Below are 23,246 nucleotides of genomic sequence, written 5' to 3' on the forward strand. Positions count from 1 at the left end.
ATTTGGTTCCAAGTAACAAAACATTTAAATGTGGCAGCTCCTAAGGGATCCTTGAGATGGGGAGATAGCAGGAGATACCTAGGGGAGGGAGAAACTGTGTGAAGTTGACATATCCAGTGCTGCAGGGAAGAATAGACAATGCCAGAAAGGGATCTGAAGCTGGTGGTGAAGATTTGACCTTCACCTATAATTACAGAGCTAAATGTTTACTATAGATGGAATTGTTGAATATCCCAAATATTCCTTATTTAAAACAACATTGATTTTTTTATTTAGAGACAGAGTCTCGCCCTTTCACCCAGACTGGAGTACAGTGGAATGATCTCAGCTCACTGCAACCTCTGCCTCCCATGTTCAAGCGATTCTCCTGCCTCAGCCTCCTAAGTAGCTGGTATTACAGGGGCGTGCCACCACACCTGGCTAATTTTTGGTATCTTTAGTAGAGATGGGTTTTCACCATGTTGGCCAGGCTGGTCTCAAACTCCTGACCTCATGATCTGCCCACCTTAGCCTCCCAAAGTGCTGGGATTACAGGTGTGAGCCACCACGCCCGGCCTAAAGAAACATTTATTAATCTAGTATTCAATCTTGGTTAATGATAATCATCTTAATATATGAAATATTATGTTAAAATATTAATATAAATAATATTAACACAATGGAAACTTTTCCCTTTTTCCTTATGATAATTTTCAATAAGAATGAAGAACTTCTATATACCATGCTATGTGGTATTTAAATTTTTTAATCTAAATTATTGACATAAAGAATATTCATAACCTAGGATTAAGAGTGAACAGAGGCCGGGTACAGTGACTCACATCTGTAATCCCAGCACTTTGGGAGGTCAAGTCAAGCAGAGCTCTTGAGCCCAGGAATTGGAGACCAGCTCGGACAATGTGGCTGGTTAAAACCTCTATAAAAAAATACAAAAATTAGCCAGGTTTGGTGTCACATGCCTGTGATCCCAGCTACCCAGGAAGCTGAGGTAGGAGGATCTCTTGAGCTCAGGAATTTGAGGCTGCAGTGAGCTGGAATCATGCCACTGCACTCCAGCCTGGGTGACAGAGTGAGGCCTGGGTGACAGAGTGAGACCTGGTCTCTGAAGAAAAAAAAAAAAAGTGAACAGAGGCAAAATGCACAGAGTAGGTAGTCCTTCTTAAGTGATGATAGAGTTAAGACTTAGAACTAAGTAGAATACAATTTATAAGCAGGCAAATTAAAAAGTGAGAAAAATATGTGAAGTCAATTATTAACCAAAAGTTATTTTAAGTATACTGAGTGAAAGTTCAGAAAAGGGTTATTGTTATTGTTATGGTGTTTTCAAACATTCGGCTAGGCAAAGGAGTGTACCAATTGCAGCCATCTCTCTCCCTAGTTATTTTTTATTTTGTTTAATTTTAACATAACTTCCTTCATCTTATATGTGCACTTCATGAAACATTCTTTCAACATCTATGTATTGAACAACTTTTTTTTATAACAGACAACCAGGTGAGCCAAGAAACAGTATTTATGGTAGGCATTGTTACCATTCTTTTATAGATGATAAAATGATTCACAGAGATGAAACCACTCATCTGGGGTTACAGTTAGTACATCAAATAGTTAGCATTGGCGGCTGGACACAGTGGCTCACGCCTGTAATCCCAGCACTTTGGGAGGCCAAAGTGGGAGTATTACAAGGTCAGGAGCTCCAGACCAGCCTGGCCAACATGGTGAAACCCTGTCTCCACTAAAAACACAAAAAATTAGCCGGGCGTGGTGGCGGACGCCTGTAATTCCAGCCACTTGGGAGGCTGAGGCAGGAGAATGGCGTGAACCGGAGGTGGAGCTTGCAGTGAGCCGAGATTGGGCCACTGCACTCCAGCCTGGGCGGCAGAGCGAGACTCTGTCTCAAAAAAAAAAAAAAAAAAATTAGCCGGGTATGGTGGCACGCCCCCTGTAATCCCAGCTACTCGGTAGGCTGAGGCAGGAGAATTGCCTGAACCTAGGAGGAGGCGTAGGTTACAGTGAGCCAAGATCACGCCATTGTACTCCAGCATGGGCGACAGAGCAAGACTCCATCTCAGGGAAATAAAAAAATAAAAAAAATTAAAAAAAGCATTGGAATGAGAGGTCTGGTCTATTTGTGTCAGAGTCCTTTGTGCTTCTACACAAGATAGTTTGTGTACCTGTCTGCATGCATGTATGTACAAAAATCACACCCCACACTTATGTACACAGTCACACATATCAATCTCTTACTAAAATGGCAAGTCTGGGCAGTGTCACTCACTGTATCTTGGAATCCTAATTTTTTAAACTTTGCTTCCGCCACCTAGGTTTACTATTCCTCTCCCATGTTTTATTCTCATACCTGCCACCCTGTTTATTGAATACCATGGAGACTAGTATGAGAATAAAGATTTGAAATACCTTTAGTTCATGAGGCATTCTTTAGATATTTTCTGTTTCCTTTTATTGAGGATTTTTTCTTTTAGGTGAGAAGAGAAAAAGGTGTTTTGTCTGTTCTGTTTATTTTACTATTGATTCTTTTCACTTAGGTAATGATAGTCAATTTTTATACAAAGTTTTCATCTCAGCAGACAAATGTATTCAGACGAGCACACACACTAAAAAGCTTGCCTTCTGTTTCTATGATTAATTGAGATGTAGAGAATGATGGGTATGGGGTAAAAATGGAAAGGCAATTAGTGCAACTAGGCATGAAATACATTCATATACAAGCAGAACCTCTCCCCAGCTAGTGATCTTTTTCTGGGCTCTGAGGATTTGCATCCCATTAGTAAGTCACTGGCATGGAAATCTTCAGCCTTTGGGGAGACCAGAGTATTAAAAATAGAATTAACTCTAACTGCAAACCAAGTCAGCACACTAGGCCATTAATTCTTCTGCTTGGGTATATATCATGCTGAGCTTTGGTGTGTGGGCTTCTGAAATGTTAGGAGTGAGTTTTATAGAGCATTGCCAGTACTAAATGATAGTTATCTATCATCTCATCTCTCACCCTCACTACTGAGATTTCAATATCTCTCATGATCCAAAACCTGAAATATAGGCAGAAGGTTTTGCTAGAAACATTAAATAGGGGCGTTCTTTAGAGAAGTTGTATATTATATATTTTGTGAACATAAATCGATGTTGTGCTTTACAGTATGTCAGAGATTCCTTATTTTCAAAACCTTATGTCCTCAGATAATCACAATGCCTAAAATGTTATCCTTTCTAAAACTGAGAATTATGCCTTTTTGCATAACTCCATCAACTAATGATAAAAGTTGCCTCATATTATTATTTTTAGAAATATTAGTGCTATTGGAAACATTTTAAAATCAACTTCCAAGTATAAAATTTATTGAAATATTTAATATATTCAAGCTACATACAGTACTCTCAGTTTCTAATAATCTCTCTTTTCTTTTCTTCCCTTGCCCTTCTCCAGCTTCTTTGAGAATCTCTGACAGATATTATTTTCTTTAATCATCCCAGAGCAGTACAATTATTAACAGCTGCCATTGATTGATTGCCTGTCTCAGGGTTTCTCATACTTGGCACTATTAACATTTGGGTAAAGCTAATACTTTGTCATGGGATGCTGTCCTGTGCTTTGTAGGATGTTTGGCAGTACCCCTGGCCTGTACCCATACCAGATGCCTGTAGCTCTCCATACTGACAGCCAAAAATGTCTCCAGATATTGCCAAATGTCCCCTGGAGGAGAAATCTTCCCTGGTTGTGAACCACTGGCCTGTTCTCTACTAGACATTATTTCATTTGATCCAATGGTAGCTGCAAGATATGTAGGACTGGCTGAGTGCGGTGGCTCACACCTATAATCCCAGCACTTTGGGAGACCGAGGCGAGCGGATCACCTGAGGTCAGGAGTTCAAGACCATCCTGGCCAACATGGTGAAACCCTGTCTCTACTAAAAAATACAAAATTAGCCAGGCATGGTGGCACATGCCCATAATCCCAGCTACCTGGGAGACTGAAGCAGGTGAATCACTGGAACCCAGGAGGCGGAGGTTGCAGTGAGCTAAGATTGCATCACTACACTCCAGCCTGGGCGACAGAGCAAGACTCCATCTCAAAGAAAAACAAAAATGATATGTAGGACTATATTAATCAGGATCCTGGCAGGGAACAGATCTTTGCAGTATGGGTCATAGACTTTTATGAAGGGAGTACTTAACAAGGAAGTGAATAAGGTTAAATGAACTGCCTAGGGAAGTGGGGGTACCCAGAAAATAGCAACAGTGGGAGATCATTCCCACAAAGAAGAGAGGGAAGGAAATTGTTCCTGGAGTGCTGGAGAGCTGGAGCCATGGAATAGGGACTTCCAGAGGGAGATGAAGTCAGGAAGAGACATAGCCATGGCCAGTGATGCAGCATTGTGACAGGGAGACTGTAGGACAGCCTGGCCTCTCCCTCCTCCTTAATTCTTTGGCCACCAGCCTGTCCTGCCAGTGGATTAAGCCAAAGTGAAATCCAACCAGTGGAGAACTAGAGTGTTGCAGCCCCAGTATTCAGCCGCCATGGGCTCAGAGAAGGAAGGAAAATTGAATCTGTTGGGGGGAAAAATGAAGAAAATCCCTTCAACACCCCATTTTAACATGAGAAATTGAGGTTTAATGATATAAAGTAATCATCCAGGCATCTATTTGACTCCAGGCACAATGAAGGTATCATCTTAGTTGGTCTGTGTGAATGAACTGATGTTCAGCAAGACTATGAATTATTCAAGGTTACTGATTTTATTAAGTGGTAGATACAAGACTAAAATCCAGTTCTCATTCCTCTTCTGGTGTTTACTTTTGTATGTTGACCATTGAAAGAAATCTGAGAGCTGAATATCTGGCCAATTCTCAAGTATACAAACAGGAGAGAAAGCTATCTGCTGACCTTAAAAATCATTTCTTTCTGAAAATCTTGGAAAATTCTAGGTTTCGTTTAGAATGTTTAAATGGCATATGCTATTTTTCCAATCTGTCAGCACATTTTTATCTTGATTGCAGATATACTCAGCCGCTGCTAATGCAATATATTAGGAGAGAGAGGAGTACAAGACTGAGACTCAGGAGATTTGGGGCCCAGTTCTGGATCAGCCCCTCTTAGCTGTATAACTAGCCTTCAGAAATAGTACCAATAATATGTTTCATAAACCCTTCCCTTCTACATTCACCCAGATCTTCACGGTTATTCTTAGGTATCTAATTGGAAAGGCATTAAGCTATGTTTCACAAGTGACGAATCAGGCTTAGAAAGCACTAGAATCTCACTGCAAATTTCATAGCGGGAAAGTGGTCCCATGCAGACTGAATTCCCTTCCCTCACTGAAAATGCATGGTCTTTTCTAGTCCACCCACTGCCTTAGGAAGTGATCAATTGATTTACTCCCTATAGACTGCCAATTTGCAGCATTGAATCCATCAGGTTTCATTATAAAATCATATCTCCATCTAAGTTTTGAGAATCTGTGATTTCCTATGATTATTAGCAAGGCTACAGAGGATACCAATGTAGTTAGCACCTAGGGATTCATGGTTCTTTATTTTTCCTTTCTAGGTTTTAGATAAATATATTTATTATCTATAACTTTTCAGAGGCAAGATAAATATTTTTAAAGGAATTTAAAAATAAATGTGTACATGGAAACATATCTAAGTACATTAATACAGTCCCAGTATCTCACTTTATTCCTGGGTAAGTTGGGAGTTAGAAACTGAGATAGATTCCTACACTAAGGTAAAGTATGTTGCCACTACTGAAAGGTCTGGCAAGAATCCTAATCCTTTCCCAAATTAGTTGGTTGGTTTGCCTCCGTGTGGGAGTCCCAGCAAGTGATATATTTCAGATCTCTATCACTTTGAGCTTGTGTTCACCCCTGATCTCTGCCCCACCTTTTGACACCCTGCTTTTACAGCATTTTCAGGCTTTTGATTTTGTTATGTTTTCAGTATTTTCAGGCATAAAATCAGGTTTACAACACAAAAAAGTAGCTAGCTTTATTTTTTTGTATCTGAACTTCATTGTTAAGTTCCTATTTCACCAAGCCAATTCCAAGAAAACGTATAATGCAAGAGTTCTCCGTCCAAGCTTAAAGCAAAAACTATAGATATTTGAAGACTAAAACAAAAAAAAAAAAGTGGAGAAGAATTGTAAGTTCTACTTTTGATATCCCTTGCAGTCTGGCAAAAATATAAATTCCTTCAAAAATATTTTCACTGATAAAATCTAGCTACATTATAACATTGTATCTCCTCTAGATGATTAGTGGTGGTTTGGGAAAAACTGTTTTATAATTTTTATGATGATGATACATAAGGAAAGCTGGAGCAGCAACATTTTCAGTATTTAGAATAGACTTATGCCAGACTTTCTGGGTACAGAGCCTGGCTTCATCCCTTTTTACCTCTGTAACCTTGGGCAAGATACCCTCTCTCTGTGTTTTGGTTTCCTCATTGATCTAATCAAATTATAAATAGGCATAGGCTTTCTAGATGTTTTTATGGTTAAACAAGTTGATATTGATAAAACATTTAGAATAGTACTGGAGCATAGAAAAGACTATATAAATGTTAATTGTTATCAGAAATATCCTTTTCATGATGATCATCACCACCACCATCACCACCATCACTACTACCACCACCATCATCATCATCCACTTCTGCCACACAGAGATACAATCCAATGTTTCCATTCTTCTAAAGTATAATTATTTTAAAATAAGTGGTATTTTTAAAATAGTGAAGCTCTATAATAAGCTTCACTGTTTAGAATACAAAATAAATGGTAACATACATGTGAATAATGTGCATTTGTATTATGGAATATATAACCTAACTCAGAACCTTCAATTCGAAGACTTAGCCACCTTTTCTTTCCAGCTGATAGTATACTGAATGTATAGAATGTCTTATTTGCATTGATTCTAGTTGGTTTGGTGTCATTACACAGAGTATGTTTTCCCCAGGTTTTAGGTTAGAAACTACTGACAAAGAAATATTCCAGGAGTCAGAATTAGACATAAATTATATGCTGCAGAGGTGTCTTCTTATTACCGCAAGCCAGGTCAGAGTCTCTAAAATCATATTAAGTTACTGTTTTAGTGGATATTAAGTTTCACCCTTGAGAGAATTAAAAGGCCTGACAATGAAGTATAATAAATCTTACTGTGACCCAAACACAATTAGTAATTAAACGTCCCATTAACAATCCCAAATCTGCTAGATAAAATAAGTAGAAAATTTATATTTTTGTTTACTTTTTACTTTCATATTTAGAGAAGTTAAAAAACTTTCACACATTTCATAAAAATAATTGCAACATTTGCCTGTTTCATTAATATAGAGTCAATGCCTCATTTATGTGCTTGAGTTTTTCATTTGAGAATGAGAATGGACCAAGAAAAGGGTGAGACTTTTTTTTTTTTTTTTAACACAGGAGCAGTTGGCTCTCTATTTTTTTAATTTTTATCTATTTTTTTTGTCTCAATCCCCAGCCTCTGAGCCCAACTTGAAGGTGCGGTCCAGGTTAAAACAGAAAGTGGCAGAGAGGAGAAGCAGCCCCTTACTCAGGCGGAAGGATGGAAATGTTGTCACTTCATTCAAGAAGCGAATGTTTGAGGTGACAGGTAATTGAGGATTGGGCAGATATATGAATGCTGGGAGTAGGAATGAAAAAATAGTTTAGAATAAATATACCTGCTGTATATTAAAAGTTATTTTGAGGAGAAATATTTCTTGAAAGGAAATTATATTGAAAACTCACAAGTAGTTCAATAAACCTTGCTATGCATTCACCAACTGTGTTAAACAGGAAATGAATGAAAAAACAGAACTATGTGTCAATCAAGGCATAACTAGGGAACACCAAACCTCACCTTATTCTTTTCAGAAACAGGCAGGCCATTTTGGGAATGCCAACCAGAAGAATATAATTTTTAATGAAATTTGATCAGAAATGAGCAGAGGGAGGTCCAAGAAGAACACTTTCCCCTGTACTCAGACATGAATGTACAAAGTACATCTGGGAAAATTAAACTATGTGGAACAGCAAAACCTTGACTTTTCAACAAATTTACAGAACTCATAAATGACTTTATGTGTTTACTAGTGAAGTGGGACTTATGGCAGGAGGGGGATATATTGCTTTTTATGAAGGGGAAGAAACTGTCATTTTCACAGGTCTCAAATAGAAGTTATTTTTTTAGCTGCCTGTTTTAGTAGAGGGGTTAGGAAATTCAACCTGAGGTCTTACAACACCCCTGGTTCCACTTGTACCTGGTTTGAAATGAAAGACCTAAGGCTGTAAGAACCAAAAATCACTAGCCAAAATACTACTGCTTACTACTGTTTTTGAGTACCCACTTAGCGCCATGCACTGTATCTAGTTGTTTCCTTTGGTTGCATGAAGAAAGAAGTGGTAATTTGCAACCACTTTTTTTTTTCCCCCATTCTCAAGGAAAACTGTGCTTATACCAATATGGGCAGTTAGTATTAGTTCTCCAAGATCAGATCTTATTTTTAGTAAGTTTTTAAAAATTCTTCATTTTCTATATATCTCTTTTGGCCATGACAGTGTCTACAGGAAGGCAATATAGAGGAAGACTGTGGAAGTGGAGGTAGAAACATGTATTTACGTTCTAATGCAACTTAAAAGTTTGGTCGACAATTTTGGGAAAAAATATTTAGTCTCCTATACAATCTGGACACCTTTATATGCTTATCTGAAGAAAAGTGTTAGTGATTTCAATGGAAAATATTTCCTTGGGATAAGAAATATTAAATCAGTGAATAATAAATACAATTATTTTACTAGAGTTTATATGTATTTTCCAACATTAAATATAATCACTGATTTAGATGAATTGAATTCTAAGTTTGGAGTTACAGACTTTTTTCCCAGGAAATACTATTGTATGTAAGTAAATAAAAATCTTAGATTTTTCTAATAGAGATATTTGTTGGAGGTGGGCAGTTGGGGAGTGAATTTGTTTTAATGAATGTGAAGAATTATAAACCTATCAGCTGTCTGATATAAATGTAGATAGGTGGTTTTTCTAACTACAGAAAGTAGGCCCCCTCTAAGAAAAAAACTTCTAGAAAAGAAAAAACTGAATATAATGCTATTTTATTTTGCTTCATAGTCTTAATGTCTGAAGTGATATTTATTTATCCCAATGTGCTTTTCTGTTTTCCTGTAGTCTGTTTTCTTGATCATAGCTTTTTCTACACAGTCACTTTTTCTTCCATACCAAATTGCAGTGGCATTTAGCTCAATACCTATCTCAGCAATGATTGGTTCTTATTTATAAGGATTATGATTTACCAGAGTTTTACTCAGATTTCCTTAAATTTAAAATATATTTCTCTTCTTAATTTTGTGAGATTAAGCACTCGCCCTTTTATCTCAGGAAACAATAAGTATTGGAAGACAGACTTGTACATTTATTAGACAGGCATTTCTGATGAGTGGACTTGTGGATGCTTTGGTAGATATTTTTAACTAGTATACCACACTTACTCGAAATGTCTTTAGAGGCTCCAGACGGCTGACACACAGCTGTCTTCACCTGTACTCCTTCCCATTGCTCTGCCAACTTTCATCTAATTTGGATGAGATCTGTTTGGATCTTAATACTTAAGATATTTTTAGTATCTTGTCAGAGACTATCATAACATCATAGCAGTTCAGTTGCTGTTGCTGTTATCCTCTTACCTCTATATCTTTTCTCTCTTCTCCATTTCATAGATTCAGGTGTAAGCTATTTTCAAACTCATTCCACCTCATTGACATGGGAACCCACTTGCCATGTTTTTTTTTTTTCAAATTCAAGTATTTTCTGCCCTCTACAAAAAGTTCTGTTCTTTTCAAATGTTAAAATTGACTCTCCCTGTGCCTGCAATGCCTTCTCTTCCATTCTCCCCACTCCAGCATCCTTATTTCATTGGCTACCCTTCTTCAAGCTCCAGTTCCAATATCATGCACTGAGATCAGAGATATCAGAAAATCAGTTGCTGCCATCTCCCAGATCCCATCCAGTGTCATGTCATAGAATCCTCTGGTACAGCAGTTGCTGCCTTGAACTCTAATACTTATCACAGTGATTTCTACATAAGGAAATACTTCAGTCTTAATATCATAAAATAGTATAAATATTATAATTTAAAATTGGTAAGACAGAATGTTTAAAAAAGTAGTTTTTAAAAAATATGGAAATGGAAATGATATGGAAATGAGACATTAACAAAAAATTAGTCATATTGTAAAGACAAGAGTTAGGAGTTGAGAAAAAGAAGTTCCTATAGAATTTTTAATTTCTGCATTTTCTTTGTTAAAGGAAAACAAGAGGTGATGATAAAAAAGATTAATCAAAATGCAAACAAGATATGTAGACAGAAAGGCAGTGAGCAAAATGTGTTTAAGTATTTTATGATACTAATAATTTGCTCAAATCTCACAGTAAATAAATGGCAGGATTAGAATTCTTATACTAACCTCACATTCTTTCCAGTGGCACTGCCTTTCTGAGTAGAGTTATAATTATAATACAAGTTGAAAGTTATAGGTGTTCTGAGAGAGGGTAAGAAAATATTGCCTGGAAACTGGGAGTTCCCTTTCTCTGAGGGACATATGTTATATGAGCCAGGCTTTGACCTTATAGGTGGGATTAGGCCTGCAATGAAATGGAAAGAAAGGATACAAAAGCATGAACTGGAAAAGTATTTGGCATTAAAGGAGAAGAGGTGATTTAATTTGACTGAATGTAGAGTATAGAAAGGGCAATGGTGGGAAATAATATTAGACTCCATTTTGGAGCAGAGGGACATGGTGTGAGTTATCTCTGTATGATCCTTTTGCAAGAGTCTGAAAGAAAGGTTTGAGAGACTACTGTAGTGACTCAGAAATATTAGCAGACTTTTGCTATAGTTCATGACAGAATAACAAAGCCTTAAACTGAAATGATTGTAGTCATATATAGATGGAGAGATAGTGTAAAGATATCATTAAAAGGGCCTAGTAACTAATTATATTTGCAGTAAAGAGAGAGTAAGGATGACTCTAGGGTGATGAAACAATAGAGATATGCAGGAAACAGTTAATATTAAAATGTATACATTGAGTTTTACACATATGTAGGGGAGCTTGAAATGTTCAGCTTTCAGAGGAATTTAGGCTGGAATTTATGAGTTAAAGGCAAGAAATATGACTTTCCTGAGATAATTCTGCCCCAAAATGACATATGAAATCATGATATTGAGTGATTTTGACAAGGGAAATAGAAAAGAGATAAAGCCGCAAACTTAGGTGAATGTATGAATTTAGGAATTGGTAGGAGGAAGAAAAGTCAAAGAGTTGGAAAGACAAACATGGATGTAGAGAATGCCACTGTAGAAAGGATATGGAAAGGAATGTTTTCTCAGAGGCCTTCAAGTGTGGTGGCATTTGAGAGAATAGTTGCAGTTATAGTGGGTAAGCTATATTGCCAGGGCTTGAAGAAGTAAGTGGACATTGTGAGAGCACACCACTTCTCAAGAATTACTAGCACGCCGTCAGACTAGAGGGGCAATTCCAGTGTAGGAGGAGGGCGTGAAGATTCCACCTAACTAATCCTTTTAGGACTTTTTTAAGGGGATGGGATCATGGGTAAGACTAAATGTGTGAACATTAGAGAGGAAGCCTTATGTTTAAAATGGGAAAACAGAATGTAGGTAACATAATCATGAGTAGAAAGAAAAGATGCTGGTGGAAATCATATCAAAAGTCCTGTCTCTGAAAAGCAAGATCATTTGTGCAGCGTTGGGTTGACAAGATGTAATGATGAGGCAATTAGGAAAATTTTGAAATGAGTGAACTGTAGAAGGTGGTAGGGAATTAATTAGAGCTGAATAAATAATTTGCCAAAACTTGATAAGATGACTTCCCTAGCTATATTTCTAGGAAATGGAAATTTATATTTTCAATTAAATGTTTTAACAAATGCATTAGTTTCTGCATAACTTGAGGTACATGTGAATTTTGAATCCGAAGGAAAGGAAAGGGTGAGTTAAATAAAGAATCTGTCTTGTTGTTGCCTGACTTTTGCTAAAAGGAATTTCTTGTTATATTGGTATTTAAAAATCTACATGTTAAATTTAGGCAACTTCTCATCTCCTGGAAAATAAGTTGAGTAGAGTTAAAGTCAGATGGTGTTGTACAAGGTCATCAGTCCAATGTTGAGATTTTACATTCTATTGTATTTTCTTCATATAACTTTAACTAGTATACAGTATAATAAGGTATAGCCTTAATATATTAAATAAAAATCAATTTACAGCACAGCATTTGAACAATTTTTTTCAGACCTATTAGAATGGGTCTGGACCTCATGTGTTAACGACCTGTCTTTTGATGTTCACAAGTTTATTGTCTTCATTACTGTTATTTTCTACAATAGCATAAGAGCAAGTAAGAAAAGATTACCTTCTTTTTTTTTTCTCATTCAAAGCTCCTGTGACCCTCTCTAACTGGATATCTTTACTTATTTAGAAACTGTTGAATACTATGTTGTATGTTTTGCCATGAAAACAAAGGGAGAATAAGTGGTATGAAAATTCAGAGATACTTCAGAAATTTTTAGTTCTTTCTATTTCATGAAATAGTGCTTGCATTTACATCGGGGGAAAATAACATGCCCAGTGTTACATGTTGCACTAACTAAAGTTCATCAATGTATGTTCCTCATGAATACATTTGTACTTCACAATATTTTTCAGAATCCTCAGTCAGTAGCAGTTCTCCAGGCTCTGGTCCCAGTTCACCAAACAACGGGCCAACTGGAAGTGTTACTGAAAATGAGACTTCAGTTTTGCCCCCTACCCCTCATGCTGAGGTAAGACCCTTTTTATTTTGTTTCTTTTAAAAATTGAATTTCTGATTAGCTACCTAATACAAAGTGATATTTCTGAGTTGGCCTTTAATATCCAAATGATATTTATGAATTGAAGTTTACTCAGTTCCACATATTGTAAGCCAATTGAAAAAAATTGGTATTTACTAACTAATGTAAATATTATAAACCTATAAGAAATGAATTGATGTTTATTAGCTGACATAAATATCAATTTTTTCTTACAGATTTTTTTAATGTGTAGAATTCAGTAAACTTGATCTTATTTATAAATCAGACAACCAGAGATGTTTGGAAGGCAGTCCAGCTTGAAGAATATTGAAATGTAATCCTCAGTCAAACATTTTTAGTGATCCTCAGTGCACACTGCCTGACAATTATGTCACTTACTAGTCCCTCTGCTTGGTTATTGGTTATGCCGATGTGAGTAGACACATCAGTAAGTAAAACCAACTCCTACAGGCCTCTCAGAAGAAGAACCTAGCGAGGTGGATTTTATCCATTTGAACTGAAAAGTGATGAAAAATCATTGCAGTATGATAGTTGAAGGGTGTAAAGCTTCACTGAGCAAACATGTTTTGGGCACCTGCTATATTCAAATCATTTTGCCTCACAGTAGGGATATAAACATGGGCAAGATATGAACTCTATGTTTGAAGAATGACATATTAAAGGATACTAGTTTAATGTAACACATGATTTAGTGTAACCAATGATACAAGACTAAGAGGAAAGCTCACATAAAAGTCATCAAGAATTTGTCTATGTAGTTTCTGTATTTGGCTATCAAAGGCAAGAGTCTGAAAATAGCCACTCATGAAATCACCTGTTTTGAAGTCATCAACAATTGACTGAAAGCCTTATTTTTGTTTCTGTTATTATGCCTTCTTCACTGTGCATTGCTCTGTACAAGGAGAGCTGGTGTGTTAACTTCTGATATATAACATGCTTCTTTCTTTATATTTTATAGAGTCATGGTACCTTGAGACAGAAAGGGACTGGTCAAGTCTCTTATTCTTGGATCATCTCCATAGCTTTTCTGCCATGTGATTATCCAGCCTCTGTTAGAATGCTTCTGCTTATAGGGAGCTCACTTCACTGTCTCCTGAGGCAGCCCAGTTGATTTTAAATAGTTATTTTGACTGATAGAAATGTCTCTGTACAGCTGTTGCTGTGTAATTTCATATGTACACACAAACACAAACACACACATATATAATAAATTATTTATAAGTTATGAAATTATCAGGTCAGAATATAAGTGAAGGCAGAAATCCAGAAGTTGTCTCTGATGAGCAAAGGACTGAAGCCAGTAAAGTCAGTTTTGCTCTAGGCACATTTGCACACTTGAGTTTTGAGCTTTGGTTTTCAGGGCCTCAGAAACTCAAGAGACAGAAGATAAAGCCTAGTACCAACCAAGGAGGATAATCTAATAGGAGACCCTGCAAATACTAAGCCGACACCCCAGAGGCCCATATCTATGTTACATTGGTGAGTTGACTGTCCCTCTGACTGCTCTGTCCGCACCCCCGCCCGCCCCGAACCCCCTGCCCTGGGCTGTCTGAGTGGAGCAGAGCAGAGGGCAGATCCTCTCTCTCAGAAGTCTTAACAACAAGCTAGTCCTTGTGTAGATTTGTAGCCCAGATCACATAACCTCAAGCTGTGAACTTATCATGGCCCCACATTTGTAGTTCGCACATTGGGAGTCTGCACAAAGCAAAGAAACCGGCCCCTCCCCAAGGGAATATATCTTCCTTCTAGATTTCAAAAATTTCCCTCAAATAAGTTTCCAAGGAACATGAGCAAAATATCTAGATGCTGTCGTTTATGACCATTTTCAGCTATTTAAAGAATAGTAATTCTGGCCTCTACATGGTCTGCAGTCCCACATCTATTTCTTACTTACTGTCCTGTTACCCCTCTTTCTCTTTTTCATTATCCTTTCAAAAACATGATAGCAGATGGAATAAATACTTTGTTTATATTTGTAACCAGAGACATAAGTAGAGTTATTGGATTATTAGTTGTAGATAGCATCTTTTTGTTAGTGCAGTTATACTTGGATATTGGTCCATTCTCTGCAACTATTTAGTAAATTTCCAGGAAAAGAACAACTTGTTTACAATTTTTTTTTTTCAAAACACTTTAGATTGTCATTATCTCTCAGTATGAAGAATGTAATTCTTAGTAATTACAAAAACACCAAAGGATCTGGGTTCTAATCAGTCCCTGAATGGATTTTGTGCCATTGAAAAATGAAAACAACACACTAGACTACATTCAGCAGCACGTTTGGTTCCGAGAAATGCATTGTCATTGCAATGTTTCAGAAGACCACTTACAACAAGGGAGCATTTTACTAGGTTCAGAAACGGTAATACAGTACTTTGTTTGATAATACGTCATAATAGTATATTTTTAAGAGGCAAGAGAGTGAGGAACACAAAATTTAGCATGATGATTACCTTTCAGAAAGGAAGAAGGGGGAAAACATGATTTGATAGTTACCAAACAAGATACATATATTCCTTCATTGTAAATAATATATATGTCCATATAGTATTTAGTACAACATATTGGAACAACCAAGAAGTATACGTTGGTGAAGAATGTAAATACAAGATTTTGCTTATACTGTTTTAATTTGTTTTATATTTCTAAAGCCATAACTTGCCACAAATCATCTGTTTAGGTACCCTAGGTTTTCAGCTAATTGTTGAACATATTCTCTCACTGCAAACCTTTCCTTTCAGCCCCACCATTAAAAAAAGAAAAACAAAACAAAACAGAAGGAAATGTGATTTAATGGAGTTTAAAAGGGTAGAGGTATTTCTTCAGGTCAGTGACAGGACATTCACCTCCAAATCTGGAAAGACGAGTTCAAAAGCAAGCAGTGACTTACCTCATAATGAATTAATTGTGTGCCTGAACTATGATCCAAAAGGCCAGGTGGGCAGACCTTTATGCACTGATGAGTAGCCTCTCTGTGGCCCAGAACAAAAAATGCAACCCTGATGGCTAACATGTGGTTTTCTGCTGTATTGCATTTACAGAGATCTGTAGTGTAATTCATTCTCAATAGGTGAGGAGACAGCGGAATTTAGACTGAGACTGTCAGCAAGTTAATATCGTAGCTTTTTAGCACTAAATGTTTCCACCCAAACTGGAGAAAAGAGAAAAAAAATTTCTCAGCCATACTTGAGTAACCATCATTTAGAATTTAGGATGATTTTTACAGATGTCTCCTAAGATTAATAGTAGTACGGGACTTCATAGCAACAAATATTTTGGGGACATGAATTATTTGCATAATATATTGCACTCTAAAAAAATGGTTGCATACTTTACCGTTTACAAAATAGGTTTATTCTATTTTGGCTTAAGGAACACTGGTGAGTTTTCCTATTAAAATAGTGTATATTTGAATGAAGTCTTTATTTCATGGCCTGTAAGTAGAAAAGCATGTCACCTAATTGTTTCAGAGCCCATGTAAATGAATGGGATTCTATCCCATTGTGCTGCTTCAGAAGTAGGAAAGTCCGGCTGTATCTAAAGATCTTGAGCCCTAGATGAAAACAAAATTTTCTATCTTGTAATTCACATGTCCTGCCTAATTTAGATAAAGGGTAGACAGAAGTAGGAGGAGAATTTACTCATAAATTGAGGTTCAGAGAATAGCACATTGTAGTGGAATGTATAGGTGTTCCATTCAGAAGACTCGGCCTGTACCTGGCTCCAAAACCAGCTACCTTATCGTCAATGGTCAAGCGACTTCCCCTAACCCTCAGATTCCTGATCTAGGAGAAGGGAGTACCGTAATACCTACACTAGCAGCTTTGTTCTAAGGAATCAGTGTTTGGAAGGCAGGTGGTAAATTATGAAGTTCGGAACAAGTTCACTTTTTGTTGTTATTATCAACGCTGACTCCTGGTAGGGAAAACTCATTAGCATGTTTGTCTTCGAGCCAGCAGCTCTCATGTGAGAGTGAGTCTCCATCTGCTCTGACCACTTCTGTTCCATTTCTTCTATTTCCTACATATGCTCAGTCCCAGAACTCAGATTGTTGGAGCTACTTGCTTTACTCATTTGTAAACTTGGTTGGGGAGCTGAAACCTCAAGGGTTTCTATTTCCAACTCCAGTCAAAGATGTCTTTACCTATCTAGTTACTTTATTGTTAATACTGTGGGCCTGTGGGTTCAAATATGTTTCCATGGATATCAACACTATTACTTTAGATTCAGTAGATTTATTTGATAGCTATTTTAACGGTAGCCAAGCTGCTGGTTTATTTCTAGTTGAACATTAGTGGCTGTCTCTGCTATGCTATTTTTTAAAATAAACTTTCCAGCAGATACAAATGCTTTTAAAAAAGGATTCTAATAATAAGGTTAAGTGTTCTAAAATCATCTGTAATGTCACTTGTTTTGCCCCAATCTCACATGACTCATCTGCCTGTTGTTTCATAATAGTTGTTGTGACATTTGCTGTAAATGTTATGCTCCCTTCTGAGTGGGTGTAGAGCTGTGGTTTTAGATAGCAGCAAATAAAACACATTCCCCCCACCCCCAACTCAGGGAAAGGAGGTTGCTATGACAAAATAATCATTTACTAGGAATAACATGAGTCAATATTTTAAAGCAAGATCTTTAACAAAACATCAGTGCCTTTCAAATGCTAAGCAAACTCTGTCAAATAATTTTTCTTTTTTTTTTTTTTTTTGTTTTTTGGTCTCACAATATGTCTCACCATTTTATAGTAACACCTTCTTGGGTGTCCAGTAAAATGGAAACTTGAGAGATTCTACTGCTTGAACAATTTTTTTAACTACATGGAGATTTTAATTTTCTATGAGCTATCTGAAAGAATAGTAGAAAATAAACACAATCTCTAAAAATCCCATGAAAACCATAGGCAAATATTAAATGATTAAGAGGCTTTTCTTTTTTAAAACGTGGCTATATTCTTTTTAGATAGCCTGGATTCAGGGACTTGGGACCTTGTAAAGCCAAAGCTGGTTGACACTCATAAGCATGTCTTCCTGTATGCCATTCCAATAGACTCACATGTTACCTGATAGAGCTGGGCAGAGGTGCTTCAGTCTCAGGCTGAAGGTTCTGAAGTCCGGGGAAGCTGGGTGCTGCCCAGGGTTACAAGCCATGGGTGCTGCCCAGGGAGAGCTCAAGTATAAGAGACTTAGACCAGACTTCGTTTCACAAGTCCAGGCTGCTCCTCACCAAAATTCTGTGTGTATATATATATTTTTTCTTTTTCTGATTCTCATGCATATTGTACATAATTTGGAACATACAGTAAACTGAAAATTCTATATCCACATTTTCTGAGCTTTTTAAAATGTGAGTGATTATTGGCCAGGCATGGGGGCTCACACCTATAATCTCAGCACTTTGGGAGGCTGAGGTAGGAGGATAAATTGAGGCCTGGAGTTTAAAGACCAGCCTGGGTAACATAGAAAGACCCTGTCTCTACAGGAAAAAAAAAAAAAAAGAAAGAAAAAAAAACCCACAAACCTAACAAACATTAGCTGGGAGTTTGAGCCTAAGAGTTTGAAGTTAGAGTGGGCCTTGATCACACCACTGCACTCCAGCCTGAGCAACAGAGCAAGATCCTGTCAAAAAAAAAAAAAAAAAAAGGAAAAGTAAGTAATTATTTACATAACTAGTATAACTAGCATTCTGTCAAGGGCTATCATTGACTTTTTTGTCTTCTTAAGATTAAGAAAAGTATTTGTTTATCTTCCTCTCTTTCCCTTCCTCCTTTTTTCCCTGCTTCCCTCCCTCCTTCCTTGGTTCTTTCTCTCCATCTCCTTTCCCCACTTTCATTTTCCTTGCTCCCGTAGGCATCATTCTCTCCTGTGTTCTTGTTTATACAAATTTTTACACTATATATATTTTTTACTTTGCATCCATGGGTTTTCATGGGATATAAATGGCACAATGTTATCTGTATCATTCCATTTTCTTGCTTTTATCACTAAGCATGTGTTTTTAGATCCAGACACCGTGTCTTTATGGATGCAGAAATCTAATGGTGTGCTTTCAATCACCATAAAAATCCATGGTGGGTGCTGCCACATACTGATTCCCGAGGTAGATGTCCTGGTGCCCTTCAATATATACCATGTCCTATCATCCTACAACTTAATGAGAGAATTTCTCGAAGTTAGAATTCCCAGCAGAGCCATCACTGGGTCATATGGTATACAGTATAATTATTTTGGTTTATAGTTCAACAGAATTGCTATACCAGACTACTGTCCCACCAGGAATACATGAGAGTTTTTACCTTTCTAAATCCCTGTAACATTTGACATTGTCCATTTTTCTAATTTTAGCCAGTGTCCCTTTTGGAAGAGATTCTGAGTCTTTTAATTTAAGTCAGTGGCTTAATTTCAATTCCACATAAATAGTTCTATTGAGAGACATAATGTTTCAGTCTATGTGTTTTGTATTCATTTGAACTACAAATATTATCTATGAGATGCCCCTCCTATTGACATAACAGGAGAGAAATTAAATAAGATTTTGAAAAGCCTTAGTAAAATGTGAGTAGGCCACCCCTACCCCAGCATTTGGCCCATTTCACATCTCATGTCCTAACATAATGCTCCTTCCTCTAATTACAGTAATTATCACAAGTCAAAGAGTTAGTTCTTTACTTTTCTGTGCAGCTAACTACCACATGAATTGGTGTTTTATAGGACATCTTGTACGCCTAGCACCCAGCACCATTAATCTAACACAGAGAAGTTACTCATTAATTGTTTTGTGAAGGTTAAACAATAGCCATTCATACATTTACTATTTTCATTTTATCTAACCACAATAAAAAATTTTGGTTCTGAAAAATTTTCAGATTAAAACCGTCATTCCCATGTTCTAAATGGCAAGTATTGGCGTCATAGCAAAGCACTGATTTAAGGGCTGGGCCAGATTCAAAACTGCTTCTTGGAAAAATCCTGGCTTTGCCTGAAAACACTTGTGAGCTCACCGCAATGCTAAGGTGGGATGGTCTTCCTGCCTTGCAAGAATGCTGGACAGGATCTTTCATTGTGTCAGGTGAATGGTACCCCTCCCAATCTGTTAGTGTGACTTTCAAGTGTGTCTGTACTCAGTTAGCAGTGTAGACTATGGCTCCAGGTCTTATTAAGAGATAAACGTGGAACAGATAGACTGCTCCGATCAAAAAGCATAGTTGAGGAAAGCTGTATTTACAGAAAATAATTAGAGGGAAATGGTTTTTCAATTCTCTGAAGTAATTCTAGACCTTGAAAGTCTACATAGATGCTGTGCCTGTTTCCTTATCTGTAATCCAAGGAGATAAGCTAAGCAATGTCTGGGTCCCTAAAGTTTCTATGAGACAACATACTGGTTAAGAGTCTTTGGGAAGAACCAACTATACCTAACAGATGTGGGGGACACAGAATCGTCCTTACTTCATCAAGAATTGTCTCCATGACTTGAACATCCTGACATTTATAAAGTCACTGGAGCTTTCTTCTTGTGCCCAAGTCCCCGGACTCCCAGTTGCACTCTTTTATTCCTGCCATGAGCTTCAGAGCCTGAGTTTGCTCCTCTTCTCCTCCAAAGCTACCAGCATTCTCCCTACTTTTCTCTGGTTCCCCTGTCTTCCGGCAGTGGCTGCAGAGTCGTACTCCCTGTAGCAGCAGCTGTCAACAAATCTCATAGCCTTGGTCAGTTTAAAGGTTTTGTTGCTGGTCCCACATGGAAGCAGAATTGGGGAAATGACTCAGTTTCCTCATTGACAGCATGAGCATAATGGTAGCTTGAGAGTGCCTGTGAAGAACAGGTTAACCTACAAAATTTCTGGCCCAGGGCACCATGGTAGGTGCGGAATATCAGTACACTGCCAGAGGAAATGGAGCCACTCAAGTTTTATAGGAAACTACAAAGATCTGCAATCCCAGGGTAAGACTGTCCCCACATCTCTTCACTTTAGTCAAAGCCAGTGTGAGGAGCCAGTGTGTTGCTGCCATTATTACGTCTGAGAAGATATCTATTTCTCATTTGAGTTTAATTCTGGTTCCTGTGATGAGGTGGGAGGATATCACAGAAATTCTCTTTGGGAAACAAAGAAAAACCTCTTTTGTGAGGTCCATGGTATTTTTTGTGCCATTCTCCCAGTCCATGTCAAATCCCCTAGTCCGTATCTCAGTGCTGTGAGAAGCAAATACAACCTTGAATGAATATTATGCACTATTTAAAATGCATATTTTTCCACACTTATTTTCTCTCCAATGAATACAGATAAGTGAATAACATGCCCTTTTATTTTAAATCACTATTTACTGCCAATAAGCTAGTTAAAATATTTTTGCTTCCTTATATGTTCCTTTTGTTCTTGTTCAGGTACGTATTCTAGACTTAAAATTTTCATGAAAAGCTTATTATTTATATGAGTAAAAGAGTAGCTTGCCTTTTTGTTTATAGTAAGTATGCAACTCTGTCTGATAGCTCATAAAATAAAATTGCAGTCTCACACATTGTAATTTTAAAATCTTTCCCAATAATCTTTATGCTATGTCACTTAGACATCTAATTTTTTAAAGGGCTGCATATAAAGTCAATGTAATGTTACTGCTATCAACATACCTCTTGATTTTCATGCACAAATATCTGACATGTTCCTTTGAGAAGTAACAAAATCTGAACTAGCTTTGAGTTCCAAGTTGCAATGAGAAAACTCCACATTTAACCCTGTGCTCTTATTATGTTAAGACTAGGACTCATCTCCAAACAAACGTATGATTGAGATGATGTTTTGGAATAACATCCTGTGTTTTGGTGGTGCATCACTCTTCAGTGACATTCTGAGGTTGCATTGTATTAGCACATGATATTTTCCCCAGTTAATTGATATCCCAGGTTTGTCCAGGGGAAAATCTACAGCTCCCCCAAACATGCTTGACAAGTTATTATATTTACTTTAGTCAAAGCCCGTGTGTGCAATATCCCTCTTGGAGGTGGTCTATTATTGGAGTCCCATATGCTTTTTGTTTGGGAAGAAAGCAGTCACTGTGTCATACTGTTACATGGAGTATTCTTTTTCAGGGATGTTGTTCCCTTGGGGACCATATCAGGCCAGAGTTCCTTGGTCTAATAAGACCTTTGTAACTCTTATTGTATAAAACTTCTGGGAGGGAAGCAAGAGTTAAACAGAAAATGTAATTCAAGCAACCATATTAGGCCACATGTGGGAAAACATGACTCTTAGTAATGGATTAAAAAAGGTATTTGTTGTAAAAAGCACAGTGATGCCAAAACATTCAGGGTATTTCAGTGTAAATGAAGGCTATTGTGGCATAGGACTCGTAACATTTTAACATTTACTTTAGTTTCTGAATATGAATGATCTAAAAATACACCACACAGAATTGTCTATTAATAAATGTTTATAGTAAAAAAGATGTGATTACTATGGAAGACCTATATGGTGATATTTCATCTAAGATTTTTCTTGGATCAGTTTTCCCATCAATAAAATGACATTAAATGAAGAATCAGATGAAGATAATGACTGTGTTGGCATTATATACACACTTTTTTTCACTGAGTAATACAAAAGAAGTAGACATACTAATCAGAATTATGCAATTTTATCATTGTACTTTATCAGCAGATGACAAACATGCTGACCGTATTTTGTATAGCCAGAATTTTATAAATGAATTTGCAAAAAATGAACATAGATGCCTTTTATTCAGATTTGATAACTATGTCTTAGGAAGAAATTTTTTATTTAAATTTTACATTATAACTTTTGGATACAGAAGTCATGAAATAAATACTTAAAATCTTTTCTTAATTATGGTAAGGCCCATTTTCTGAAATGAGAACATTTTACAGTAAAATTTGTGATACTGTGGTATTTTGAGACTCTCCTCTTTTTTTTAACAGCAAATGGTTTCACAGCAACGCATTCTAATTCACGAAGATTCCATGAACCTGCTAAGTCTTTATACCTCTCCTTCTTTGCCCAACATTACCTTGGGGCTTCCCGCAGTGCCATCCCAGCTCAATGTAAGTCATTGCACAGCATCAGCCTAAATCAACCCAAGCAGTATCTCTTCATGGGGGAACTCTCTTTCATGTTTTATATATTTAGACTTTAGAAAAACTTGACAGAGCCAGCATCTCCTTCACTGTTTGCTATTTGCTGTGTTGTTCAAAGACATTCAGTCTAATTTCAAATCAGAATTATCCTGGTTTCACATAATCATATGTAAACATAATAACTAACATTTGTATAATGGTTTATAGCTTTTAAAAAAGCACTTTCCAGATATATTATTTTAATAGCTCCACACAGC

The 23,246-nt window shown here is 36.9% G+C and overlaps 1 protein-coding gene across 50 annotated transcripts in view; it reads left to right on the forward strand.

Moving 5' to 3' along the window:
* Positions 1–23,246, forward strand: part of HDAC9 (histone deacetylase 9) — a 709,012-nt gene that overhangs the window by 536,602 nt on the left and 149,164 nt on the right. For 38 of the 50 annotated variants that reach the window (XM_031666006.1, XM_031666005.1, XM_031665979.1 and 35 more), the window contains 3 exons: positions 7,507–7,638; positions 12,764–12,879; positions 22,834–22,956. In XM_031666006.1, coding sequence (XP_031521866.1) covers positions 7,507–7,638; positions 12,764–12,879; positions 22,834–22,956 — 371 coding nt within the window. The remainder of the gene's footprint in view (positions 1–7,506; positions 7,639–12,763; positions 12,880–22,833; positions 22,957–23,246) is intronic. The other 12 variants (XM_031666015.1, XM_031666016.1, XM_031666004.1 and 9 more) reach the window with 1 other exon arrangement.

Source organism: Papio anubis, chromosome 4 (genome assembly GCF_008728515.1).
Source record: "Papio anubis isolate 15944 chromosome 4, Panubis1.0, whole genome shotgun sequence".
Lineage (NCBI taxonomy): Eukaryota > Metazoa > Chordata > Mammalia > Primates > Cercopithecidae > Papio > Papio anubis.